Below are 26,587 nucleotides of genomic sequence, written 5' to 3'. Positions count from 1 at the left end.
TCCAAACCTGGCTTTCCATCACTTCATCCTGGAAGTTCCCCTTAAACTCACTGGGCCAAGACAATTCACCTTTGCTGTTTTACCACCTTCTTTTTATAGTTTATCTGGGGCAAACATAGATTTACATTATTTATCATAAAGTGTTTTTCTTTAAACAAATACTGTATGATTTCTTCTTGACTATGTTTAATTTGCCAAATCAAACTTTGATGTTTTAGAATTCTTCCCCTTCATTTGTTTCTGCCTGACTTTTGTTGTGAACATGTCTTAACACTAAAGCTGGTTTTTGTTTTTTACAAACCCTGGATCTAGTTTAAAACATTTTTGCCTCATCATCTGCTGCTGTATTCTTTAAGAATCCCCTCTCTACAAATGGGATGGAATGGCTTATATAAGGTGCTTTCTTGCTTATGACGAAACTTTCATGTCTTTTCTTGATTCTGTATTCAAGTCTTCCTCTGATCTGTAGTTTGGTGTTCTGAGTAGATGAGATGGCACAGTGTTGTGCAAAGACCACAGGCTTTGGAATCAAAATGGATCTAGGTTTGAATCCTAGCCCTGTTAGTAGCTACGTGATCTCATGCAAGTCACTCAACCTCATCTGTAAAATGGTGAGACTGAAATTCTGTCTATAAGCAGCTAGGACAACACCTGGCAAATATCTAAATAACATGATCCATTATTACTATTACTGCCAGTGCTGTTACCCTTTCAGATTTGCCTTCCCTTGCAAATGAACAAATGAGCATCCTGGTCAGTTATTACTGAGGGTTAAGAACTCACGAGTCAATAGGGCCATGATAAGATGGCGTGTCTGATGCTGCAGAGCAAGAGACGAGATAAAGCTACTGGGTTAATTCACCAGCATGCAGACATTGTGAAGCACTACTTAGAACATTCTAGTCTTCCTAATGACAAAAACCCCTAAGGCTTGCCCTTAGCTGCTGCTGTGCAAATTTGCTATCATGCTGCCTTTTTCAGAATCCAATTCAAGAGGTGCAAGCTCTGGCCTGTGTATTTTCTTTTGTCTAAAACAGTTATTCTCTTCTTTGCAAATAGAGATAATTCCATGTCTTTCTATTTCAAGTTCTTGAGTCACTTCCTGGCTCTTTTGTTTTTACTTTTCCTCAGCCTTGTAATTTTGCTAATTGTGGCCTAACCAGGTATTTCTCAACCTGAGGGCTTCTAAGGCAACCCAGCCTACTCGGAGAGGGGGGCAGTTCCTAGGTGAACTCTTTCCTCTGTTAGCACAAGTCCAGCAGAAAGTGGCCAGGGGCTCGTTCCTGTGTGCACAGAACCTTCCATTTCTCTGCACTTGGGTAGAGGACTGTCCAATCCTTAGAGCCACCCCAGTAGCCTCAGCTGCTTCCATCGCACTTGGCTATAGTTCAGTGTGTATGGCATATGAATTTTGGTTGATGTCTTTCCCAGTTGTCTGAAGAACACAGTGTGAGCTGAACTGATGTGTCTCCTAGGAAAACATCAAATATCAGAGCTGGAAGAAACACTAGAGTCTGACTTTTCCAGATAAGGAAACTAAATAGAGAAATGGGGCTTGCCTAAGGATTCTAGACTCATTAAAGTCCCTTACCTTTTTGCTCATATTTATTTTAGTTTTCTTGACTAGTTTTCTCTTTGTTCTTTCCTTCCTCTCTGTCCTGCCACCCCATTTTTGATGCTTCCAGATATGCATTTCTGCTAATACGCACTAACTAGCAACAGTCAGCTTCCATGTAGAACGTTTACTTCTGGCAGTCAGAACATGCTGCTGACAGAGACACCTTCCAGGGAGGGTCTTGGATTCTCCCTGTGTGATACCACTAGCTCACAACTGTCTGGAGATTAGCACTACAAGCACCACATGTATCCAAAACATAACCAGGCCTGCAGACATGTGGCTAGGAAGGAGTGGTGGGGCTCTTGGAAAAGTTTGTGCTTTTAGGTAGCAGCAGCCCTCAGAGCCTCTTATGCCTCCAGGCCTCCTTCTATACCGTATTCACTGTTTGCCTAGAAAACATCCCCTGTGTTCTGCTAGAGAACAACCCCTCCTGTAACAGGTTCCTTTGAAGCAGCTCGGACTCTAAAGCATTCCTACCGTTCATGCTTAGCGCACACACCCCTCCTGTACTCCCCTCCACTATAAGCCTTAAGTCTTATATTTACCTCCATTCCAGCACTTCCTGGGTTGCATTCTAATTGTTGTTTTACTTGCTAAGTTCTTACTGGGCTGTAGGTTCTTGAGGGCCGGACCTCTACCTTGTTCTTTGTGGCTCCCTTCCCTTTATCACCCCGGTGTCTAGTACACAGTAGGCACAAACATTGTTGAATGAAGATATCTAGGAATTTTACTAACAGAAGAACTCATTCCCTCAGAATGTCTAAAATGAGATTTTTAAAACTTTTATTAAAAATGTAAGATTATCTTGCAGCTATAGGGTTTTTTCCCATTTTCCTTTTTTGCCGTGAACATGTATTACTTGAGTAATAATTTTTAGAAGGTGACAAATCATGATTATCAGAAGCTGGGCAATGTCCACTGAAGACAAAAGTACACCATGGTGTCGGACAAGAAAAAGCACTACCAGCCTATGAGACATAAGGAACACCAGGCACAGGGCAGGCGCCTCAGATTTAAACTGTCTGTACCTCTACTGTGGTAAATCAAGTAACAGCCAAGCTTAAACCAGGACAGACTACATCAACAATGATCTTACCACTTTTACCGATGTTTTCTGTCTTTGAACGTGAATGCATGTGTTTCCACTTCTTTAATGGCCTGTTCAGCCAGTCGCCTAACTGTATGTAGTTTCACTGCAGTCACACCAGAACCCGGAGCAGCGACAGTGGGTACTGGCTGGCACAAGCACTCCAAGAGGAAGGACCTCAGTGGCCTGGTTAGCTCAGGTAGGGCCTATTTCCATGTTCAGTTTTCGTGTCAGGAAAAACAGTGATCCTGAAGAATTTGTATCCCTCTGTTCAATCCATTGTTCTAGAACAGTAACTTAAAGTGTTGCTATAGAAGATGGTAAAGACAGAGACAGGCCATCTCCACCTACCCTTATTGTAAGATTAGACACGATGACATATACTGAAGAACTATTCTCCTGAGGAAATGAAAGATGAAGAGTGGTCTATAGTGTTAGCCTTTAAATGTGTGAGATAAAGAATTTATTCACCACCTATCCCAGAAAGAGGAATACAGGTAAGAATTTCAATTTAATTTTGGAAACGAAATTTGGAAACTCTTCTAATACAAGTATCAATATGAATTTGGAGTCATATCAAGGGTAGTTTCTGTAGGGGCAGATATTCAGTGTGAGGATCTCAGCTATAAGGATGTGTGGAGACCCGGGAGGATTCAACTCTGTTACCACAGAACTGCTTTCGGACATGCCCTCTCCCCTTGCAGTTTGCTGTTACCAAAGAAAGACTCCTGCAGAACTATTCATCCAGGCTCAGGGTTCCTGAGGCCTGGTCTGCTGGGAGCTCCTGAGGATGGTCTCCTCCTCACTGCATTACCTGCTGTGCTCGACAGCAGGCTGTCAGCCTGTGCTTTCCACAGAATTCTGCATGGAATTCATCAATATTCAAGGATGAATTTCCTTTTTAATTTATCTATTAAACTGTGCTAACAGTGGTATGAGAAAGAAAATACAGGTGCTTTCTCCATCTGGCTCACCACTCACTCAAAATAAATGGACAATCACAGGGCAGACGTTATAGTGCCCAGTTTGTAGCCTCATATCTGCACTGGGGTTACAGGTTAACTGATTCAGAGTGGCTGAGCCACAGGAAAAAAACATGAGCAAGGCAGTGTGTGATGTCCTTTTTCAGGAAGTATCAGTTGCTATAAAAGGTGTACGTCAGCCCAGTTTATTTACATCATATAGAAGAACCATGTATAAAGAAGAAAAAGCACCAGGCTGGGAGCTCAGATATGTTACTTGTTTGCTCTGACCTTCTAGACAAGTTGTTCTTTGAATATAAGTTTGGTAAAACTCTTTGAAAGCAACTCAGCAATATAGATAAAATTTAACTTTATATCTTATACCTATAATACCATTTCATCTACACAAATATACATACAAGGATGTTTTTCAGTGTTTTTTATAGTAAAATTGGAAACGTAATTATTCACTAATAGGATACTGAGTGGTTAAAGAGTGCTATGACCATAGGCGGGATAAAAATGTAGTCACTAAAAGTGATGTCTATATCTATTGACATGGAAAGATATTCATAGTACATTGTTTTTTAAAAGGCTACAAAATAGCATGATTTTTGTAGTAAAAACACACAACGTAAGTTTGGAAGGAGATACACTAACATGTTAACAGTGGCTCTCACTGGAGAACAGGGCTCCATTTTACTTTCATTTTCTTCTTTCTACCTTTAGATACAGTCTGGTTTGAATTTGGAAAAGTCAATTTCTATTATAGACAGTTCCTAGAGAAAAGTCAGTTGTATACATATATACCAAACCATGCCATCCATGGAAAGGGTAGAAAACCACCTACCTAAGTAGAATTAACATGAGGAGCGAATAAGAAGGCTGAGTCAAAGGCCCAGACGTAACTGAACCACACACAGAGCTGGAGCCATCTTCGTCACGTGGGACTGTGGATCCAGTGTCACCTTATCTTCCAAATTGCCAAGCTCAGTCAGACTTTTATTCGAACTCTCCTAATATTTAAATATTGGCAGCTTAGTCAAATGGTGTTAAAATACAAGTTACCAAAGAAGGCATACAAATGGCAAATAAGCATGTGAAAAACACACATTATATATGACGTTCTGGAAAAGGCAAAACTATAAGGTATGGAAAACAGATCATGGTTGCCAAGGGTTGAAGGTCTGACAAGAGCAGGTAGCATGAGGGACTTTCTGGTGGTGGTGGAAATGTTCTGTCTTGATTGTGGTGATGGATACATGCCTCTACTTGTCAAGCCTCACGGACAGGACCAGAAAAAGCGAGATAACTGTGTCCTTGGGATGGTCAGTTTGTGACCTCTCTGTATGACATTCAGAACCCAGTTTCCATATGATGAACTGCTCACACCCATTCTTCCACCTATAAGGTGGGAAGGATGAACTAAGTTAGTGGCGTCCATTCATCAATAGGCTTATCAATCCACAAACTTATCAGCACCATACTCTTCATTGAAGCAGGATCTTAACTTTGCAAATCGTTTCATTAATATACTTGAAATACCTAAGGATACAAGTTTATCTCACTTTGTATATTTAGAAACATTATGTAAAGGAACTCTGCAAAGCTAACACTAATTTTTGGTGTCTGTTTCCCAAATCTTTCCTTAAGGCAAAGTTTTTCTGTGTTGTATTATTCAGGCTGTTGCTTTCTCCTGTAATCTCTAATAAACTACTCTTCTGGAATCCCCCCAGTCTCTCCTGGCATCAGAGGAGCTGCCCGTGGTCTATGAACAATCTGCATGGAACACAGAAGAGTTAGGCCCCTTTCTACGCTTGTGCCTCATGGATCAGAATTTCCCAGCATTCGTGGAAGAGGTGGAAAAGGAACTGAAAAAGCTGACAGGGCTGAGCAACTAACATTCTACGTACATACAGAACTGAGGAACTTGAGCGCAATGGAAAAAATGCTTCCTCCTAAGATTAGAGAAGATACTAGAATAAAGAGTATTATTCCAACACCTTTTATCAGTTTTATTTTTAAAAACAGGTGAATCCACTTCTTTATACATCATTGCACTTCAACAATTACACAAAACACAAGTACATGCATCTACCATTACGCACCGTGTGAGAACCCTGCCGGGTGTGAAAATCTACACTCAATGAAAAAATACAGTGTCAACCTCAAAGTATAACTAGTTGCATAGAATACCATGCTGTAACATTTCAAGGTCATTGAAAACAAAAGGTAAATTATAAAAGTTTGCCTTAATTGAATGTACAATTAGGTTCAACACATCAGTGCAAAAGGATTTAAGAATTTACATGATTTAACAAAAGAAAAAATAATCACTTAAAAAGCAATCATACATATATACTGCAGTTCATTATATCCATTCAGTGGACTGTTCCAGCTTCTTATCAAAGTCAGAGGTTAAGCCCTTAAAATTATAGATTTCAGTTTATATTACTCATCTTTATGTACCAGAACTGAACAGTTTCCTCATCTGACAACATATAGTAAGGAATGAGTATCAGCAGCTTAAAAATGAAACAAGCATTTATTTTATTTTGGATTTCTCCCACCCCCAAAAATATAAATATATATATATATATATTTATATACTGTATATATCTGTAGGTTTTGCTGTACTTTACAAAAATGTATCACTAGATGGCAGCAGTGCATTTTAGAGCTTTGCCAATTTAACAGCTGCATTAAGTAAAAAACGGTGCATGCATGATCTGATCCTCAGAGGACCTTTTTACTTCTATTTAAATATTCTACCAAAGGGAAAAAAAAAAACAACATTCACAGCACATCAAGCCCAAAATAGTTTACACCTTCTACACTGAAGCATTGTTTAAAATGTACCTGGCTAGGTCACCCTTACAGGAGAGGCTAAATAAGGCATGCTTTAGACAGTCATCATGGTGCTGCTCACTTGAAAGGGAAAGAACCAAAGAGGTACAAGCAGAAAATTTAGCAGGTCATGTTGCCACCAGTTTCAGGAACCTAAAGATCTGTGAAGAAAGAGGAGTATTTAGAAATTAAAAGAGAATATGCACTATTAAGACTACACCAAGTGCCTATAAAACAAAGCTGTGGTTCAAACAGCATGCTCAGGGATGCGGTGTGGAATTCTGATCTCCATGTGCCTAACCGGAAGGTACTCCAGCCCAGCTGTGCCTGGCCACCATTCTCGCCTTGCCCTCAGAAGCAAAGTGGGACCAATTGGCCTCTGAGAATAATCCACCTAAGAAGGTGACGATTTCATTTTTACCTCTTTTTAAAGATGTAAGTAAAGTGGTAAAGTGATGTTTTGAAACATCATACATATTCTGAAAAGCATTTATGTAAATAAGTGAAAGAGCTCAGCTGAAAATCTTCCTTTCCAGCTGCTACACTGGACAGACAACTTGTTCCACCAGTATTGGCTGCTCTTGAAATCAACTAAAAGATCTTGCAACATAACACCAACTATTGAAGAATTTTTAATAAGGTCAACAGAGGCACATTCATTTGAATGTAATTTTTTAAAATTTCTAAAGAAGGCCATACTTACATTATAAGTAGTACTTAATTTGTGTTTCTCTGGCGCAAGTTTTTATCTTTGTGATTGTTGGTAGAGTTGGTTTTCCTTTGGAGGAAAAATTGCATTTACAAGAGTTAAACTCAAGGTCAGTAGCAACTTTTGAAAGTATAACACACGGAAATACAGGGAGTCTTCCACTTACTGCCATCCCTGGTATAGTAAGAAGTTTTATTGCACAATATTAATACACAATTAATATTCCTTGTGTAAAGTGCCTACATACCTTAAATTAATAGATCCTTTTGACTCCCAAGGCAGACAATATACCGGTAACTTTCCCTTTGATTTGTAAACTATAATTACTATAAAGGTGAAATAGTAGTTTTTTCTCTACTCAACACCACTGTCTCTTCTCAAATGGTAAAAGATACTCAATTATATACAGGCAGTGCTGTGCCCTCTGGCACTTAATAATTTGGGCACTGTTTGCCTGCCTCTGACTCCTTAGTCCCCAACTCTAGGAGATTCTGCTAATCTTGGATTGATTCAAAATTTGCAATTTTGTCTCTTGGACACACGCAATTTAATGGAGCCAGGCCGTTTATCCATGCTACAGTCAAGCTTGAAATTAACTTTAACAAAACCTGAAGTCTCAGATATACTGGTGATTTCCCCCACATTATCAATTTAAACGTATGGGGTGTGCAAAATTTTAAACATTTTTTTGGCATGGTATTCCACTTTGTATTGCTACTAAAAAAACTGCATGGCCTGTCCTGGGAATCAAATGGCAATCAGTCAACTCCATGTCTGGCTAAGAAGTCTACACTGCAACAGTGTTTCCACTCACTGTCTTCCCCTACAGTCTTAGCTAGCCCTTTGATTAAACAGCAAATACAAAATAACCCAACCAGAAACTACTGAATCAATGTCGAATAAAGTACTTACATTGGCCCAGCTGGTTCATCGTCTACACAGGTGTTCAGTTTTTAATAATCCATTGAGAGACAGAAGAAGAAGGGAGAAAATTGTGAGACTGCATAAGGATTAACAGAACAGCAAACGGCAAGTGGCAAACATGGCTATTCATAGCATTTATTCAAGGCCATTCCATCTGGAGGTGCAAAACACTCATGGAGTTATTATTTCTAGATTCAGGTTTTTAATGGCAGGTATGTTGTTTCAATGGTTTTAGTTAACACTTTGAATGCTTGTCATGAAAAACTGCAACTGTAGCGGACAGATAGGCTGCAATATCATTATACTCATCTTGTCCCCAAGTTCCAGTGGTTCACTCTTAAATAGATGAGAAGACAAACCAACATTTCAGTTGTAAAATCCTGCTGTTTGTTTTCTTGTGGTGAATGCATGTATAGTTTGGGCTCAATCCTGCAATGTAGATGGATGTGTATGTTCCATATGTTTAACCACACATCCTCACTTCCCCAAAGGACACTGTTCTTGCTGTTTTGTAATCTTTAGGAGAGTCTTTAGTCTGGAGAATGAGACAGAGGAAGCCACAATGGTTCAACCTAATACTGGGTCAGCCAGGGTAGGCTATACCAGCAACAAGTGTAGGTAGACCAGAGGATGTTCTGTGACAGACCAGGGAAAGCTGAATGGTGCTGACATCCCTCTAGAAAAGACTTCAGATAGAAAAACTGGCTCACTCTTGTACCCTGGCCAAAACCAGAACCCAAACCCAGATGAGCCATGAGTTATCTTTTTTTTTCTTTTTAATCGAAAAGCTTACATTATCTGAGTTTAGTTAGGTGCCTTCTTAAATTGGTATTTTCTGATTCTGATTTGTAAGTTTTTCTTTCCTGTTTCAACTAAGGGAAACTTGGTCCCCTTTAATCAGGGATATATGTGTGTGTGTGTATGTGTGTGTGTGTATACACACAGATTTTTTTTTTTAAGGCCCACAAAGGTGGGGGAAACAAGTAAGTGCTCTTAGTTTCTTTTTATTTTACAAACGTCAGGTAGACTAAATGATTCAGAACTGAAGGCTTCTAGAAAAACTCTCAGCAGGATTCCACAAGGGGGCTTGGTGCACATGAAGCAGTTATGGAGATTACAGTCTCAGTGTAGGCATCTGCAGGAGCACACGTCAGGAGTAATGTCTGTCAGAGGGAGACATTGCTCCACCTGTTCCTTTGAGGCAACGGAGAGGCAAAGCCACCGCCAGCACACACAGTGACTGGAGCAAAAAAAGATTTCAAAAAAAAGAAACAAAACAAAACAAAACAGAAACAAAACTAACCACAAACCAGTGACTTAGCCAGAACAATAGGCTAGCAACACACCAGTGTCCACAGGATTCTACTACTAACAATAGTACACTATCGAACAGTACAGAGAACAAACTAAGACTTAGACACCCAAGACATCTGTGTGCTGTGTATACAGTGGAGATATACAAAGACGTATCAGGTACTGAGACACACAAGCCCAGCCTAGATCCTCCCTCACCACAACACCCTAACGCTCTCAGCATCCTGGCCAAGCCAGCTCAGCTACATGCTAGAAACTAAGCACTTCTGGGACTTACAGGAAAGGACACAGGAGCAAACTTAGAATACTTTTAGTGCTCTGGCTGTGCACCCGAAAACACAAAATTCTAAAGCAAGATAGCTGATTCAAGAATATCACCAATCTACTCCCAATTTTAAGAGAAAAAAAAGGGGAGAGGGAATCGCGATAGCCAAGCTAATCTTTCCAAAGCGTGACACTTCAGCACTAACCCAAGCACTTCACACCATGAGCTTTTCTTTCTTCAGTAATGGGGATACATGTACGCCCTGGTGTCTGACTAATAACGTCATTTTCCAGCCCAACAAGCCGATAACGTGCAAAGGGCTGCATGAGGGGTTTTAGCAACAGTGGCTCTGGTGTAGCTGCCATGCCTGCAAGTGGGAGCAGTTGCTGTTCACACTTGTGCCTACGTCTCACGAGCCCCTTCATCTCTCTCCCCAAATCCACTTCCACATTTATAAGGAACAAAGAAAAGAGCCTCAAGTCTCCCACTTTCCTGGACTGAATCACTATCTGCAGCACCACTCTCCCTTTACAGGTCAAACAACAAAACAACTTGACCTCTAACAAGGAAATCAGGAGAGAGGGAAAGAACAGAACTACAGATAAAAGGTACAAAAATCAAAGTAAATGAGGATTAAACAGCAAACTGAAATCCAAATTAGTTGTGAAAGTGAATGAAGTAAACTTGAAGAAAAGTGTTAACATTATGAACTGTGCATCGTATAGACTGAAGCGGAGATTAAACAAACTCCAAAAGCATGCATATCGCTCACTTACCACCATGTTTTAAGGGTTTGATGCAATTGAGGGGGGAAAAAAAAGAAGTCATAGTAACCGGCAAATATCAACATACCCCCAAACCCTCAGGGCAAAAGACAGCCGCTTAAACAATGACTGTTCTCTCCAGCTGGGTATTACTCACAGCCACTGACTAGATGAGAGGAAGAGGGCTGGGGGAGAGTGGAAACAAGATGCTTCTGGAATCCATCTTATGAGTGAAGTTCCTGGTGGACCTGTTGCACACACTGATTCATTCAGCTGAATGTTGTCTTCCCAAGTGAATGCACTTAGAGCCCTCATTCCCCTACATCGCCTCAGAATCTGGAAGGGTGCTCTGCAATGCCTAGTAAATAACAGATTACCTGATACAATACCAGCTCCACAAAGATGGCTTTAATGTCAAAGTAAGTTGACTGTCTGGTCAAAGCTCCTTTTTCACTGCCTTCATCTCACTGAGGATGAGGTTTTATGGTTTCTAAACCCACTTAAATTTTGCCTGATCTCAGCAGAGTAGCATTAAACCCAAAAGAGAGTAACAATTATTTTCAATTTCCTTCCTTATTCAGTCCTATTGTATTTTCTTCATAAGGTAGCCTGTTACTGACCCAGATGACCCCTGGTTAAGAGACAACACGTGTGTTTCGCATATCATTTTTAAAAGTCCCATTCCTTTTCCAACATTCCTGGCCTCTTGTAAAGCTTCATATGCTACCAATCTTTTGACCATTTAACTGATTTTGGAACATTAGACTAGCTCTTAATTCTAAAGTGTTAAAAAGAGTTTGGATACATCACAGCCACTAAAAATGGTTCCCACAAAACCTCAAATATCTTTTATACCAGTAACTTAAAGGAAGAGTGCCTATACTTGCTTATAAAATTATCTCCCTAACGTGATAATGGAAAACTCTTTTTGATGCCAGCACTTCTCTTAAATCAGCTCCTACTGTTTTCATTCAAGGTCAGTAAAATGTGCAGTAGAACTGAAGGCCCAAGCAACTAAGCAGGTTCACTCCCGATCTCACCAGGGTATTGGGAAAAGACTTAAAAGCACACTAATCACTCTCTGGGTTCAGTCAGCAGGGAACCAACACACAAGGTGAGCTCCAAACATATGTCCAGCTGTAAGGTGGATGGAAGGCTAGCGGGATGCTAGTTGTATCTAGTCTTTTTAGAGAATTATCATTTAACATTTTCAGAGAATGTAGTCAGGAGGTGAGTAAACTGAAAAAACAAAGCCCTTACTTGGCTCCACAATTCATCTGTTACTAAAAACATTGAAGGTTAAAGGTGATATGCAGATAATCTACCTACAAGACAACCCACTGGGGCACCGATCCTGAAAGACACCGTAACAGTGACCGAAAGGGATTTAGATGTAAGTTTCACTTACAAAATGTCCTGAGTATACTCCAGTAGACAAAAAGTCATGGGCCTTTTTTTTTTTCCCCCTGGAAGCAGCTAAACCTTAACTCTAAGTATTTTCTATGTGAGAAATCTAAAGCAATATTTGCTCTTCTAGTGAAACATACTCAGGCTAAACTATATAAGTTTAAATTTGTATGTTTTTATACTTTTGTATTGTTCCCTTAGTGCTTTTCTAGTACAGCGCCGAGTTACCAAAAACTCACAGACTGCCCAAATATGAATACTATGAGTTTTATATGAACTTTTTTCATATAAAAAAGGTCCAGTGACTCAGAAATAAATCACTGCTATATCTTGATAATAGTGTATTCATTTGGCAGAGAAAAAGCGTGTCAGGCTTATTTTTTTCAAAAATCAATTTTCACAATGGTATAAATAAGTCAACACAGAACTACGAACGGTTGTCTGACAGGTAAAAATTCATCAACTCTAAAACTCCAAATCTGTATCAGGTATAAGGTACCTCCTCATTCATTCCAAAAAGGAGTGTATGCATATATCTATAGGTAAATTTGAAGAAGGGCATATGGGAGGAAAGCATATGAAGTGAGTTTGCTCTTGTGAATTGCATAGGAGTTGAGGGGAAACTGGCTAAAGAAGAAAAAGACACAGCATAAGGAAAACTCACAGAGGAACAATCAAATTATCAAAAAAATTACTTCCAGGGGAGAAGAAAAAAGGGTAGGGCAGGAGTAGGGAGGAGTCTGAGAAAAAGAGGCAGAAAGACAAAGAAGAAAACTATGTGATGGAAATGCTCGAGCAAGGGCATGTGATAGAGAATGGAGCCTGGACTGTGCTGGCTGTCAGGAGGGGAAGAGAGAGAAGGCAAACACTGCAATGATTCCAGCATCCCAGATTTTTCGCCCCAATTCAATAACAACAACAAAGTAAAAGCTGCTTGCATTACAGTATTCTTCTAAGACACTAGAGCAGGAAGGTTTTACTTTGCACTTACCCTGCAGTCATCTCTTTCACATAGGATTCATTCACTGCCTATAATAACTTATCTTAAAAAGAGATATTTTCCCTCCAGGAAGCTGTTCAGATTTGCTGGCCACAGGTGCCTCGTATAACAAACTCGTCCCCATTTGTGTTCAACAGCCATGGAGCTCTTAAAAAAAAAGATAGCTCCTTTCCCTGGGCAGGTGCCTGCACTTGTCAGAACCAATACTAACCATTCCTCAAATCTAACCTGACGGTCTCTTCCACATATGCTGGGATAGCAACCTGGGTAAGTGAAGCGGCTTCCTGCAAAGACAACAGCAACCTCTGACAGGGACAGGCTAAGCCAATGTGTCACTCTGCCAAGAAAGGGGCAGCCAGCCTTGTCTTAAAGTAAAAAGTCAGGTTTTGAAGCCCATTTTTACCTTTTCCTACTGACTTTTTACATCTCAATCTTTCCAAAGGGAAAGCTGAGAAAGGCGATATTTAGCAAAGCAAAAGCATTCAGCCCTTTTCAGGAGTGAGGCATAACTGCTCCTAATAAGCCAATGCTGAAAACACACTGACAGGCAACTCTCCCCCTTTAATCTCAGATCTAGACAGAGGTACTCTGCCTTGGAAGTCCTAATTTGCAACAAGAAAGAGAAATTTAGAGAAAAAAGCATTATGCATATATGAAAATCCTAAGAAAGCACTTTTGCTTCATAGAATAGCAGTTCTGTGGACCCAGGAGAAAGAAAGTAAAAATCCCAGGACACTCTTATGTTGCAGGGCACGAGCCCACGTATTTACAAAGGCCCATCTGCTTCCAGCTGACGTCCATCCCATTCCTCCATCTAGTTTACTGGTGAATGTACATTTGGATGGAAGTCCACCAGGTCTCCCCACATACATCGTTAGTGTCACCAAATAACCTTTCCACCAGCCTCACTCCAATACTCGCTCTACCTAGCGCAGGCAGAGACTTAGGAGCTGCTGAGAAGAAAGGAGAAGAAGGGGAGGTGGCTGCTGCTCTCAAACATGTCCTTCCAGAGACTCTGGAGCCACTGGCATGCCTTCAGGGCTGCGCTCTTCCTGAGGGAGCACCAGACCTCCCTTAGCATTCTCCGCTGACACACATGGCTGGCACTGGGTCCCGGCCAGCCACAGGGACACAGACAGCTCTCTGGGGCAGGGTACAGCACCACAGTGCACAAGCACAGGCCCAGAACAGTCCGACTGGAGTTGGCATCCTCCCCACCACCCAAGGCACTGAGTTTAGGTGCACACCCTTCCAGTCCAATCAGTGACAGGCAAGTGGTGGTAATGGTTGGCTGGCCAATTAATTTGTTTTCGCTGATGCTGTTATAGGGCAAGAGGATGGGGCTGGGGAGCTAGTGAGGAATCTGAAGTACTACTGGTGCAAGTCTCCATCAGTAGTCCCCCCCCCATTATAATGACAGGGTTAGAAATGGAACATCCATAACAAAAAACATACCTTCCAGGACCTTTTCTGACTCTAAGCATGTCTAACCATCTAAGATTCTTATTCTTTCCAATGCCTAACATTGGCTGTGGTTCCGCTGCTATTATCCACTCCCTTCTCGGACCCTGGGCCAGCTTGAGGGTGCCACCTCAGGCAGGGACTCCAGGTGTTACTGCTTAGCTATCTGTCTTAAACTGGGGGTGGTAATGCATCAGATGCTCTCCACCATTCTTGTCTGTGAGACAGACAAAAAAGCCAAATGGCAGGGGCCTGCTTCACCACAAACCTTGAAAACCTTCTGAAGGGACCAACCAAGGGAACCAAAACGTGGCTTGCTCCAATGGCTTTTCCCAGTAACAGTCTGACTGGACTGGGGCAGTCACCTACAGGGGCTATACCAGGCAACCATGTGACAACCAATCAGATACCTTAAATCTGCCTGAAAGGCCAGGTGGCCTGCGATCTTGGGGTGGCTTCTAGGCTTGACTTGGATTCTCCTCAAGCTCAATCTGCCTGATGATCTGTATTGAAGGAGGACAGAGCTGAACAAAGAGACTGACAACTGCCCGTTCCCCACAGGGGGCCTGAAGGGCAGATGGGACCGGGGTTGGAGAACACCCACATGGAGGAACAGAGCTAATAATTATAGCTCAAGGTGACTAATCTTAGGGGTATGGGGTGAGGAACCAGTATAAGAAATTTTCCTTCTCTCCTTTTGGGACTGAATCCCAACATTCTTATAGTCCTCTTTGCGTGCTTGGAAACCACCCCAAGGCTTGGAAACCAGCCCCAACATTACAGCTATTTTGTAGGGATGTTCTTACCGTCAGGAACTTCATCTGGCCTCTTCCTCTTTTCATACACAACAATGATCACCACAAGGATGATGATTTCCGCCAGAATTCCCAAGAAGGGCCAGAGTGGGGCCAGGTGGCTCCGTACCCTGAGGATGGTGACAACGGAGGCAGAGCCAATGGAGTTGGTAGCATTACATTCATACTCGCCAGGATCTTCTGTGATCTGCAGGTTTGTGATGCTCAGCTCAGTGTAATTTTCCCTGTTGATGATGATGAAGCGGCCAGAAGTATTGACAATCTCCTGCTCAGGAGCAGATAAAGTGATAACACACAAAGATCAGAGTAGGTGAATTAGTGCCCAATACAAGGCAACACTAACATCCTTAGCAAGACACTGGACGGGATCAGGGAGCAGTGTCTAGTACCATCTTTGTCCAAAGGACTTTGAGTACTTGATCACTGACTGCCCTTCAATCTCAACAACAACCAGTCAACAATCTTCTAGCAGAGCCAGGGTAAAAGACTCCCCTGCTGTTGGTCCTCTGGACTTCTCCAACTTGTATGAAGTGCAGGGAGGTCCTACCCTGTAGACCCAGAAAAGACCAACTCAATTTAGAAGATGCCGCTCCAAACACCAGGTAAGAAACCGTAACCAGGCAGAGGATGGAGAAGGGGTGTGAGCTCCATGGTCAGGCATGTATCTGGTAACATCAGGCCTATCTGATGACTTCAGAGTCAGCATATCTACTTCACGCTTGGTGAATTCTGCAAAGTCTCCCTAAACTTCCTTTAGAAATGATGCTAAGAACTTGCTCCTAGTCAGAGTGGGGGAAATTCGTAACTTCCACTTCCTTTCAGAATTACAGGTTTAAAGGAAAGTTTATTCAATCAATCAAAAGATATTTACATTAGCATGTTACATGTTTTATATCCTACCTAAGGGGAAGGTGAGATAGAAATGGAAAAGGATGACACAAAAATGAACATGGAGATTGGCCTCAAGAGGGAACCAGACCTCCAAAGGGATGGTTAAAGGAACGTGTAAGAAGCCCCAACAGAGGGTATGTATAGAGCCACATTGCACTGAGGGAGTGGACACTGCTGGAAAGAGTCAGGGAAAGTTGGAGAAGAGCTAACATTTGAACTAGGCTGTGGGGGAGGAGAGCTGATCAAGCAAGACAGGAGTGCTCCAGGCACGTGTGGGAAGGCAGAGGTGAGAGTATGACCAGGGGTTTGGGTGGAGCTGGGACAGGTTTGCAGCACTAATCTCATGGGATACTAGCAGGGGAAACATCTGACTCATGTGTCAGTTCATATGCAGCAACCAAAGGATAATCAGAAACAGTAGAGAGGAAAGGCAAAGATAATCCCCAGAATGATGTCTAGCTATAGCATAAATCATGTCTACGTTTGAGTGTGGGTATGGCTGGAAAGGGAAACTCACAGCCTTCAAAATTAGTTATTCTGTGAAGCTTCAACCCTAGGACTTGAAAAGCTGCCAACTTCTCTAACTCCTGCTCTACTCACTCACTAATTCCATGTTTTTCACTTATGACCTGAGGTGATTAGTGAGTGTGACCTTTGGTCCACAAGCCTTCAAAGGGTATTTTAAAAATACCATCATATGCAAGAAACTTCAGTGGTTTTGCCACTAATTTACCTTGGTTAATATGTATAACCTTCCCAAAGAAGCTGGATTAAATGATCTCTAGGGTCCCTTCTGATTCTGAAGACTGGCAGTCAAAGAGGATGCCTGAAAAGTAGAGTGCTAGGCATACAAAGCCTGGGGAGGGATGTATGTCACCCCCTCTGACAGAATAGAATACTGGTCAAGCATTAATCAGAGAGAAAGTGAGAGTCTAAAGTTTTGACTCTCCCAATACCATCAAGAATCATCCCACAGATTGGAAAAGATGTTTTCTTTGACCTTTTCTGGAGCAGATACTGTCAGATTTCCAATGTCTAAGGCTGCCCATGGGCCTCCTTAGATTGTCTCAATTCCTAATCAGTATTTCATGTGTTCCAGGAATATACTATTAATTGTTCTCACTGCCTTGCCTTCCCAAAAAACAAGAAAAGTACGTTAAGACCACTTTATGAGCAATATTTTCTTTAGGATAAATGTACCAGAATAATAGTAAAATTTTAAGATTGGGGTTAGCTCTTCTTGGTGTCTTATCTTGAAGGTAAACAGCCGAATCCTTTACCAGACAGACAGCTTTAACAAATCATGTATAGGGATTCCATGCTGGTCAGAGACTGCCAATGACCTCCAGATTCATGATGTAACCACCAAGACTCTAGAAAGGGTGACCCAAGCCACGGCAGCCAGTATGGCAGGTTGCAGAAACTAGTCCAGATGTCTAGACCTCCCCAGGAGAAACTCCAGCAACCACAGAGACCCACGTGTAGAGAACCAGGGCTGCCTCCTACTCACCACGGGCATACCGTTCTCCTTCTTGCGCCAGATCCACTCTGGGTGGGGGTAGCCAACTGACTTGCAGTACATCACGGCATCCTGCCCTTCATTCTTGTTCTCACTCCGTTTATGGCCAGTGATGTCAGGAGCAGCTGTGAGAAAGAGTGTTGAATACAGTTACCATGGGAGCCTATGCTGAACAGGATACAAAGGCCCCAACTATTGGCTCAGAGCCCTGCTTCTCCTTAGACCCACCCTCATATTCAGCTTTGATAACATGCATTTCAGGTCAGAACAGAGCAATGGAACCAATCCCTTGCCCTAACCTCCCACCCACCAAAGCAGACACGAGGATTACTATATGTGAAGTTCTACTAATAATACAGGTGGTTCTCCAACCTACTGGAAGGGAGCACAGGTGCAACTGCATAAATTAAGCCATCCTTTAAAGAAAATGCAAACAGAAGCTATTACCTTCTCTGCCAGTCATGGTTTTTTCTTAATACACCTGTGTTAGCAATAATTATGTATTATATCAAATGCCATATATTCCCTTCAGGAAATGAGAGATCCCTGAGATCAAACACCTAAAATCAAGTCCTACTGCAAGGTATATAAAAACAATTAATGCTTGGAGAAGCTACGTGATGAATATCAATGGCCAAGGCTCTCCCAGAAAAGAGGGAATGCAGCAAACTGGTCTTCACAAAGGAAGAAAGAAATGAACAGGAAATTCAACCAGTGTCCCTAGAGATTTTATTAATGGCTTAAGAATCTGATTTATACACACCTGATTTGCAGTTATCTCAATGCACCCAATCTTAGGGGAATTTCTAGACATGCTAGAAGCTGTTGATTTTCTCTGCTTTTAGGGATCACTTAGGAAGAAATAAACAGCACCTGTGGTTTAAATATTAGATAAGTTTCAAGGATCCAATAAGCCTGAGATAGGGGCTAATTCTTTGAATTTGGCCTTCTTTGATCTTAACTGTATTTTCCACCTTACCGCACCAGTTATACTAATTTGAAAGCAATAAAACTCAAAGTAGGCCAGACGTCACTTTGTTGGCGAAGATGGGAAAGAGAATCAATAGGCCTGGTCCAAATTCCAGTTTTGCTGGTTATTTAATTATTCTGTGCTTGAACTCTATACCCCATTATCAAATGGAGTTATTTCTAGCCGCTGCCTATATCCAGTGTCTTGCATAGATAGATAAGATGTCAAAATATTCATTTTGAGACTGTAAAAGCCTGTACAATTGTATTATATCATGGGCTGACCCCATGTTTCCCTTCTGACTGGCTTGGCTTTTCTTGGCTTAAAAATAATCCAACATCCTGCTACTCCCAGACTGTGCTTCCCAAACCACCTCCTGAGGCACCTGGATAGGAAAAGAATGAGCAAGGCTCCAAGTCATCTCCACAACCTGCCAAACTAAGGCCTGCTCAGTACTACTCAGCGTGAGGTGTTTTCTAGATAGGACAATATAAAGGAAATATCTGTTTTTCCAGGCACAGTTCCTCACTACAGAAGGGAACGAGTCAGGCTGGCTCAAATGCCCATCACACCAAATTTCTCCCACAGCCAGTCAGTCACTGTTCAACCTGGTCACCTTCTTCAGAGCTTCCTTCAGTCAGTAAATATTAAGGACCATCTTAAGCACTCCAAGGAAGGAACACGCTCCATAGCCATACTTAAACACCATCATGGGGGAGTAGGGAGACACAACAAGCAGAAGAGCTACCACATTTTGCCTCTAGTTGTGTTTCATTCATTGGACAAACATCTGTTGAGCACTCGTTACATGCCAAATACATCAGAGTGGTACGTGAAGGCCATTCTGATGAGGTGAATTTTAGCACAGTCATGAAGAAAATAAGGGCGTAGGCCACATATATCTGCGGGAAGAACACTCCAGGTAGAGGGAAAGGCAAAAGTTTTGAGGCAGAAGCATGCTTGTTATGTACGAGGACAGCATGGAGGAATCTGGCTGAAACACAGGGGGACGATGGTAGGAGACCAAATCAGAGAACGGAGCCCAGATTGGATAGGACTTTGTAGGACAATGAAATTACTTTGGCATTTACTCTAAGTCAGCTGGGAAGCCACTGGTGAATACTAAGTGCAGGTATGAAACTATCTATATGCTTTAACAGGCTCCCTCTGGCTACTATGTGGACAAAAATTGTAGAGATGATAGTGGAAGCAATCCAGGCAAGGGGGAGAGGGTGGTATGGATGAAGGCAGTAGCAGTAGAAGTGAGGAGATTCTGGATATATTTTATAGGTTAAGTTAATATATTTGTTAATGGACTGAATGTGGAAAGGGAGAGAAAAAGAAGTCAATGATGATCCCAAGGTTTCTGGCCTGAGTAACTGCAAGAATGGAGTTGACAGTTACTGAGATGAGGAAGACGGCGAAGAATTAGCGTTTTTTTTGGTTTGCTTGTTTTTATTTTGTTTTGTTTAGGGATGGAGCAATGATGGTAGTAAAAAACCAGGAGTTCAAAGTTTAGGACATGTTAAGTTAAGACTTATTTAACATCCAAGTGATGTTGTCAAGTAGGCAGCTGAATATCAAGTCTGGAGCTCAGGGAAATGGTAGAGATGTAACTTTCAGAAATCAGCTTACATGTGATGTATTTTTCTACTTTCATTCTCCTTTGCCCCACAGAGAATACTCACTCTTATTTACTCTGGCCCAGTTATTTGACTAATTCCAATGTATTGTGAATTCACTAACATCAGCTTTTGCCTTGGAGACTCATCCCTAAGATTACACATAAGAACCACCTAGAAGGCTAAAAGCTGAGTTGGTTTATGGCTCCACAGTCTCTAAAAAGCTACTATTCTTGAAGGCCAAGACCTGGGGAGACAGGTGGGGATGGCCTTCACTCCTGCCTTGGTGCTCAGGAGAACACCAAGTCCTCCTTTCATTCATCTACTTCCAGATTCTACAGAGGCTTCTATTTACAGATGGGAAGGCGCCTTAAAGGCTACTGTGTGCGGAGACTATACAGGAACTAAGTGTGCATCCCCACTCCCCACTTTATTGGCCATGTTTACATAGTGAAGCCTGTTAAGAGTTTCCAATGGTTATTAGATCTACTGCTGCTTTCTCCTCAACTCAGCAAAGAATACTGAGTGAAGCTTGGGAATAATGTCCTCAAAAGAATAAGGCCCTGATTATTCACCCTTGAACTGGTGGAAGTATCACTAGTGTACCATGAAGACAGAAGATTAATAACCCAAGTCACATCACTCTAACCTTATAAGGAATGATTATAACAACTATCACTTTAGTCTCTGGGTCAATGAAGTTTTTTCACTTCTCTCTGTCCTTTATGGTTGCTGCTCAATCAGAAAGCCTGTTCCTGCCCCACCAGCTGAGCAAGACAGCAGACCCACAGCAAGAAAGGTAACTAGGCTCTCAGAGCACATGTCAGCAATGGTCAGCGAGGGGGGCCCCTTAGGGCTCAGAGTCCACCTCTTAAATAGTCCACAAATTCTTTGACATTCTTCCCTGTAAGAGGTAGAGCCTAATTTCCCTCCTCTTGAGTGTGGGCTGGACTTAGTGAATTGATTCTAAAGAATAAAATATAGCATATGTTTTATATATTTATAAAATATGTATTTTATATATTTTTTCCTATACAGAACATGAATCAATATATAGAAAAAATATATCTATATGTAAAAATAAAGGTGTGCAACTAGTTTACAAAATACAAAGTGGCTTTCCTTGCCCTCCTTCCCTCTTGCTCGCTCTCTCGCTCTCTCTCTCGGAACACACGCTCTGGGAGAGGTTAGCTGCCATGCTAGGAAGACACTCAAACAGCCTATGAAGAGGCCCACGTAGTGAGGAATTAAGGTCTTCCTCCACAGCCCCTGAGGCAGCCATCTAGGAAACAGACCCTCCAGCCCCAGCCAACAACTGGAGAGACCCTGAGCCAGAACCACCCCACTGATCTGCTCCCAAATTCCTGACCCACAGACACTATGAGGTAATAAGTATTGGTTGTTTTAAGGTAATTTATTATGCAGCATCAGGTAACAAATGTAACCACCCAATGAGGCAGACATTACCCCATTTTTATAGATTAGAAAACTCAAGTTTGGTAAAGTTATTTAACATCTAAAATTATACCGCTAGTAAATGGTATAGCCAGAATCCAAATTCAGGGCTATCTGACTCCAGAGGCCATGTTTTTTGTACTTTACCATATAGAATGGGAAATAACCAAACTAGAACAGAGTCCATAAACAATAAAAATATACAACATGCATTAATGGTAACTGCACAGCAAACTGCCCAAATGTTATCTTTGCTTGTAGATGTACTAGAACGCTCTAGACCTAAGGTGGGATTGATTTATCTGTCAGAGTTTAGCTACTTCATATACTATAACGTAAAGAGTTTTAGACTTAAGCCAGAGAAATTTGGCTCTACTGAGACTCTATTACTCACTGAGTAACCTAAGGTGGGTCATTTAAAATCCTTTGGGTTTCAATATTTACTCTTGTAAAATGGGAATAAAATACCCACACTTCATAGAGGTCTTATGAGGATTAATTTACATCTCTATATCAATCTAGCACACGATTGGAGCCCAGGGTCAAAAATAAACATTTAAATTGCATTATTAGTTAGGGAAAGGAAAGGTTAGGCTAAGACAGGCATTATGAGTTCTAAGAAATCAAAAAGATGCTGATTATTATGTGTTTTCTCCCTATTTGCTAATACAAGCAGGACTTTTGTTTGTGGCTCTAATAAAGTTTACTCAGGTCAGATACTGACAAATTATACTGATTAGTGGCCTATTTATATTGATTATGGTGCCTCGCCTTATATGGGCTTGCCACTTAATAAGGACCTACTTAATTAGGTCCCGTTGGTCTGCAGGCAGGTCTGAGGAGTCAGACAGAGCAAATACTGCTTAATTCCCTTCAACTTCTCAGGGAGGCACAGACTGGGTAGCAAAGAAGTAACAAAGAGATCCTTAGAAGAGATCACACACCCACTTGGGAATTAACTCATGATCTGGCCTTGTTAGCTACATACTCTAATCCCATGAGTTAATAGATGGACCCTTCCAGTATCCTAATAAATGGCAACACCAGGGTTCCAAAAGAGTCTTAGTTACCCACCAACACCTGACCCAATGTCATCATCTAGGCCTTTGGCTGAGGACAAAGGCATGTTCCTCAGTACCCTCTGCTGCCTAACCCGCAGGCATTTAAAGCAAAGCATCCAGCTTCTCTGCCAGGCTGGTGGCTGTAGAAAGTGCCAGCTTAGGCAACTGAGGCATGTTCAGCTGAAGATGATGTTAAATAAAGTTAACACAACAGAGCTGAGACAGGATCAAGGTATGGGGCCTCTTACCTAGACTGCTTATTTAGTGCTCACTTTTCAAAGCAAATTCATAATCTTGCAACTCATTTTCAAAGAGACTCCATCCTTAAAGATATTGCACAACGTCTCATCATACAACACACTGATAATGTAGAGATGGTCTCTTTGCTTCCTTCATGCAACCTATCAAATCCCAGAGACACCTCATATTTTCTATAGGCAAAAATAGAGGCTTGGCTGAAGGCAGAGGGAGAGTTAAGATTTACTGCTAGCCAAGGGCCAAGCCCAAGAAACAATATGAGACTGGCTGAGATGGAAGCAAGAAAGATGTTGGGGGACTTCCCTGGTGGTGCAGTGGTTAAGACTCTGTGCTCCCAATGCAGGGGGCCTGGGTGCCATCCCTGGTCGGGGAACTAGATTCCACATGCATGCCGTACCAAAGAGTTCTCTTGCCACAACTAAGGAGCCTGCGTGCCGCAACCAAATAAATAAGTACTTTTTTTAAAAAGAAAGATGTTGGCTTTTTGGCTCAATAATTATACAGAATAGATTCATCAGTGGTTGTAAAGACTAAAGCAGTCTGGGACTTGTGCTGCCTTCTGCGGACGAGGCTTCTCCCTTTCCTGCAGGTGAAACCACTGAGTAGGAGGCACTGAAATCTCCACTAAGAATGATTCTAACCTTGGCTGTACACTATAATCATCTGGAGTGCTTTTAATAAGCCTGATGCCTAGGCCACATTTCATATACCTTAAATCAAGTTTGAGAACCACTGCTCTAACACTTTTCCTGGCATCAGTGTTTGAGATCAGGGGACTAGAAGTGAGTGTCTCATAAGACAAGGAGATATACGCGTGGAGGTGTAGGGGGCACTGAGGTGACAGTCTCAAAGTTAAGAACCTGACAGTCACTACTACTAGGAAAAGAAGCTTAGAAATCGTTTCCTTCACTAACCCAACCTCTCATCTGTGTCCACATAAGGGAACCACAGACCTTTAGAGCCTTACAAAACCTTCAAGATCATCTATCTCATCTTACTTCATCATACACTTGGGGAATCTGAGGCCCAACGAAGGAAAGTGACTAGTCAGGGCCACGGCAAGTTTTTTTTGTTTTTTGTTTTTTTCTAGCCCCAAGTAATTTATGACCTCACTATACCCCAAGTTGAACGCATTGACTTTTTTATATCTTTTTTTTTTTAACTTTGGATTTATTTATTTATTTATGGCTGTGTTGGGTCTTCGTTTCTATGTGAGGGCTTTCTCCAGCTGTGGCAAGTGGGGGCCACTCTTCATCGCGGTGCGCGGGCCTCTCATTATCGCGGCCTCTCTTGTTGCGGAGCCCAGGCTCCAGACGCGCAGTCTCAGTAATTGTGGCTCACGGGCCTAGTTGCTCCGCGGCATGTGGGATCTTCCCGGACCAGGGCTCGAACCCGTGTCCCCTGCATTGGCAGGCAGATTCTCAACCACTGCGCCACCAGGGAAGCCCCCACGGCAAGTTTTTAATGGCAGGGCCAGGATTGGAACCCATTTCTTCTGTCAGTCCAAGACCTTTACATTGTTATATGCTGAACACAGCGGTGTGGCTTAGTGCTTAGGAACATGGGCTCTGGTACTAGGGTGCTTGGGTGAGAACTCTGGCCCCACTGGTTGACTATGTCACACTGAGCAAATCATTCAATTCCCTTGGAGCCTCAATTTTCTCACCTGGAAAGTGGAGATAATAATGGCATTTACCTCAGAGTTGCGAAGACTACAGGAGAGGAAAGGGACAAGTAATGTGCCTGGCATACAGTAAGCACACAGTAACGTTAGCTGTTCTTATTCTTATTAAGGTAGGTCAGGGTAGCACCCTGAAGAGAGGAAAAGAAGGAACAGGTATGGTTATTTGGGCTATGGTTCATGTTCAAAATGTTCAAGCAGCTTCAAGATATTATTGGTATGCTTTCAGAGACTTTTCAAGTCAGGGCAATTCTGAGACAGAACCAGCTTTGACATCAGCTCGAACTTCAACTATGTCACAACCTCTAAGCATCTTCACCTGTCAAACTAGCTGCCCGTCAAACGAATAAATGAGCACAAAAACGCTCTGCGTGCTGAAAGTGCTGTACAAACGTGAGAGGTGTGTTATTACTCCTAATAATGGTATCTGTCACCATCACCATACAGTCCGCCTCGGCCAGTGTGAACTTTGATATATCAGTTGTAAGGCCACGCAACAGAGTAGGAAACAGGGATGCAGGGCAAAGTCACTTCTAGAAATCCTAACATTTAGTCATAGTATTCAAATAGCAAGAAAGCTAATAAGTAGGGAGAAGAAAAACAGGATCAATCTTGGCTCTCATAGCCACCAAAAGACTGAAACTCATTTGAAATGCCCAATGAGCAGGGAGACACAATGATGGCCCTAATAAAACACCAGACCCAAACCTTCCTGGGGCTGTACCTTTCACAAGCGGCAATGGCATGTCTGTCGCAGAGGACTTGTTGACCACCAAAATCCTTTTCTAAAAACAGCAATAAAACTCAAACTCCTTGTTTACTGGATTAATCAAAATGGTTGAAGGGTGAGGATAGGGTTTGGGAGTCATGAGAGGTATTTCCTCTTTTCAACTTTGTCAATTACATAGAAAACTTTAACTTGTTTTTGTGAGCATATTTTTTAATTTTAGAAAAGGAAGAGGAAGAGGGAGGGACTAAGGGCTAGAAAAGTTGAATAATTACAGGGATAGAAAATTCAACACCTATTCTTTCACAAATGCTGTATGGTAAGGTGTGGAGTCTCCAGAAGACACAACCTCTGAGGAGTCAAAAAGCTCAAAAAGGAAAGAGAAGCCTCCCCAGAGTTATCTAAGCAGATCCCTAGAGAGGCTGGTGATAGGACCGAGGTCCCACAAGGTGTAGTCATTGCTGTTTCCTCTCCCCCTGGCCAGCCCTGCTCCATCTTCCTCTCCCAGCATCTGCTCAGGTCACCTGCCAAGTACCTAAGAAATGTAATCCTCAACAGTAATAGTATCTTCCTGTTTATACTGTGCCTCATTCTTGTCCTTTAAAAAAAGAGAAAGAAAAAACAAACCAACCTTACTTCAGGTGCAAGGCCTTGCCTACTACATGTATATACGACCATCCTTAAAATTCCTTTCTTGACAGGGATCTACAGGCTAAGGTGGAAAAGCACTGCCACCTCAGGTCTGTTCCCAGATATGTGTCCCTCCCTCTGATTCCTTCAGCCTTCTCTTCTTTTGTACATAACAAGTAACTCAAGATTTGGTCATGTGACATATAATGCCCAGTCTCTGGCTAGTCTAAGTCCTTCACTCCCCACAGTGCTGAGCCCAAACAACACCCCAGGGAAGTTTTCAACTGCAGGGAAAGCCAGATGGGGAAGAAAAGGCTGAGTGTAGAATAAGTGCTAAAGAAATATGTATGTATGGTCTGAATTATATTGCCCTGAAATGTTGATTTAGTTAAAACCACAAATGAAGATTCTCAGAGACTCCTTCTGGCAGAGGTCACTTATGTTCCCTGAACCCCCTGAATTTCTCTGTTCTTAGGTGCAACCACCTCTTGCCTCTCTATTACTCAGCAGAGTTTCTAAATCATTATAGCTATAAAAAGATAACTTGTCTCTTACCCCACCCTAGAGGAACTAAGGAAACAAGAGTTTATATGAAAATGC

At 42.0% G+C, this 26,587-nt stretch overlaps 2 protein-coding genes across 3 annotated transcripts in view; one reads left to right on the top strand and one right to left on the bottom strand.

Annotated features, from left to right (window-relative positions):
- The window catches only part of REC114 (REC114 meiotic recombination protein), a 110,573-nt gene extending 104,904 nt beyond the window's left edge, over window positions 1-5,669 (top strand). For both annotated transcript variants that reach the window (XM_059912795.1, XM_059912794.1), the window contains 2 exons: window positions 2,818-2,904; window positions 5,404-5,669. In XM_059912795.1, the coding sequence (XP_059768778.1) occupies window positions 2,818-2,904; window positions 5,404-5,568 (252 nt within the window). In that variant the 3' untranslated portion in view covers window positions 5,569-5,669. The remainder of the gene's footprint in view (window positions 1-2,817; window positions 2,905-5,403) is intronic.
- The window catches only part of NPTN (neuroplastin), a 64,904-nt gene continuing 43,975 nt past the window's right edge, over window positions 5,659-26,587 (bottom strand). The window contains exons 4-8 of the mRNA XM_059912793.1: window positions 17,575-17,708; window positions 15,165-15,438; window positions 8,136-8,157; window positions 7,218-7,292; window positions 5,659-6,675 (exon numbers count right to left, since the gene is read on the bottom strand). Coding sequence (XP_059768776.1) covers window positions 7,232-7,292; window positions 8,136-8,157; window positions 15,165-15,438; window positions 17,575-17,708 — 491 coding nt within the window. The 3' untranslated portion in view covers window positions 5,659-6,675; window positions 7,218-7,231. The remainder of the gene's footprint in view (window positions 6,676-7,217; window positions 7,293-8,135; window positions 8,158-15,164; window positions 15,439-17,574; window positions 17,709-26,587) is intronic.

Source organism: Balaenoptera ricei, chromosome 2, assembly GCF_028023285.1.
Source record: "Balaenoptera ricei isolate mBalRic1 chromosome 2, mBalRic1.hap2, whole genome shotgun sequence".
Taxonomy (NCBI): domain Eukaryota; kingdom Metazoa; phylum Chordata; class Mammalia; order Artiodactyla; family Balaenopteridae; genus Balaenoptera; species Balaenoptera ricei.
This window is presented reverse-complemented; position numbering and strand designations above follow the sequence as displayed.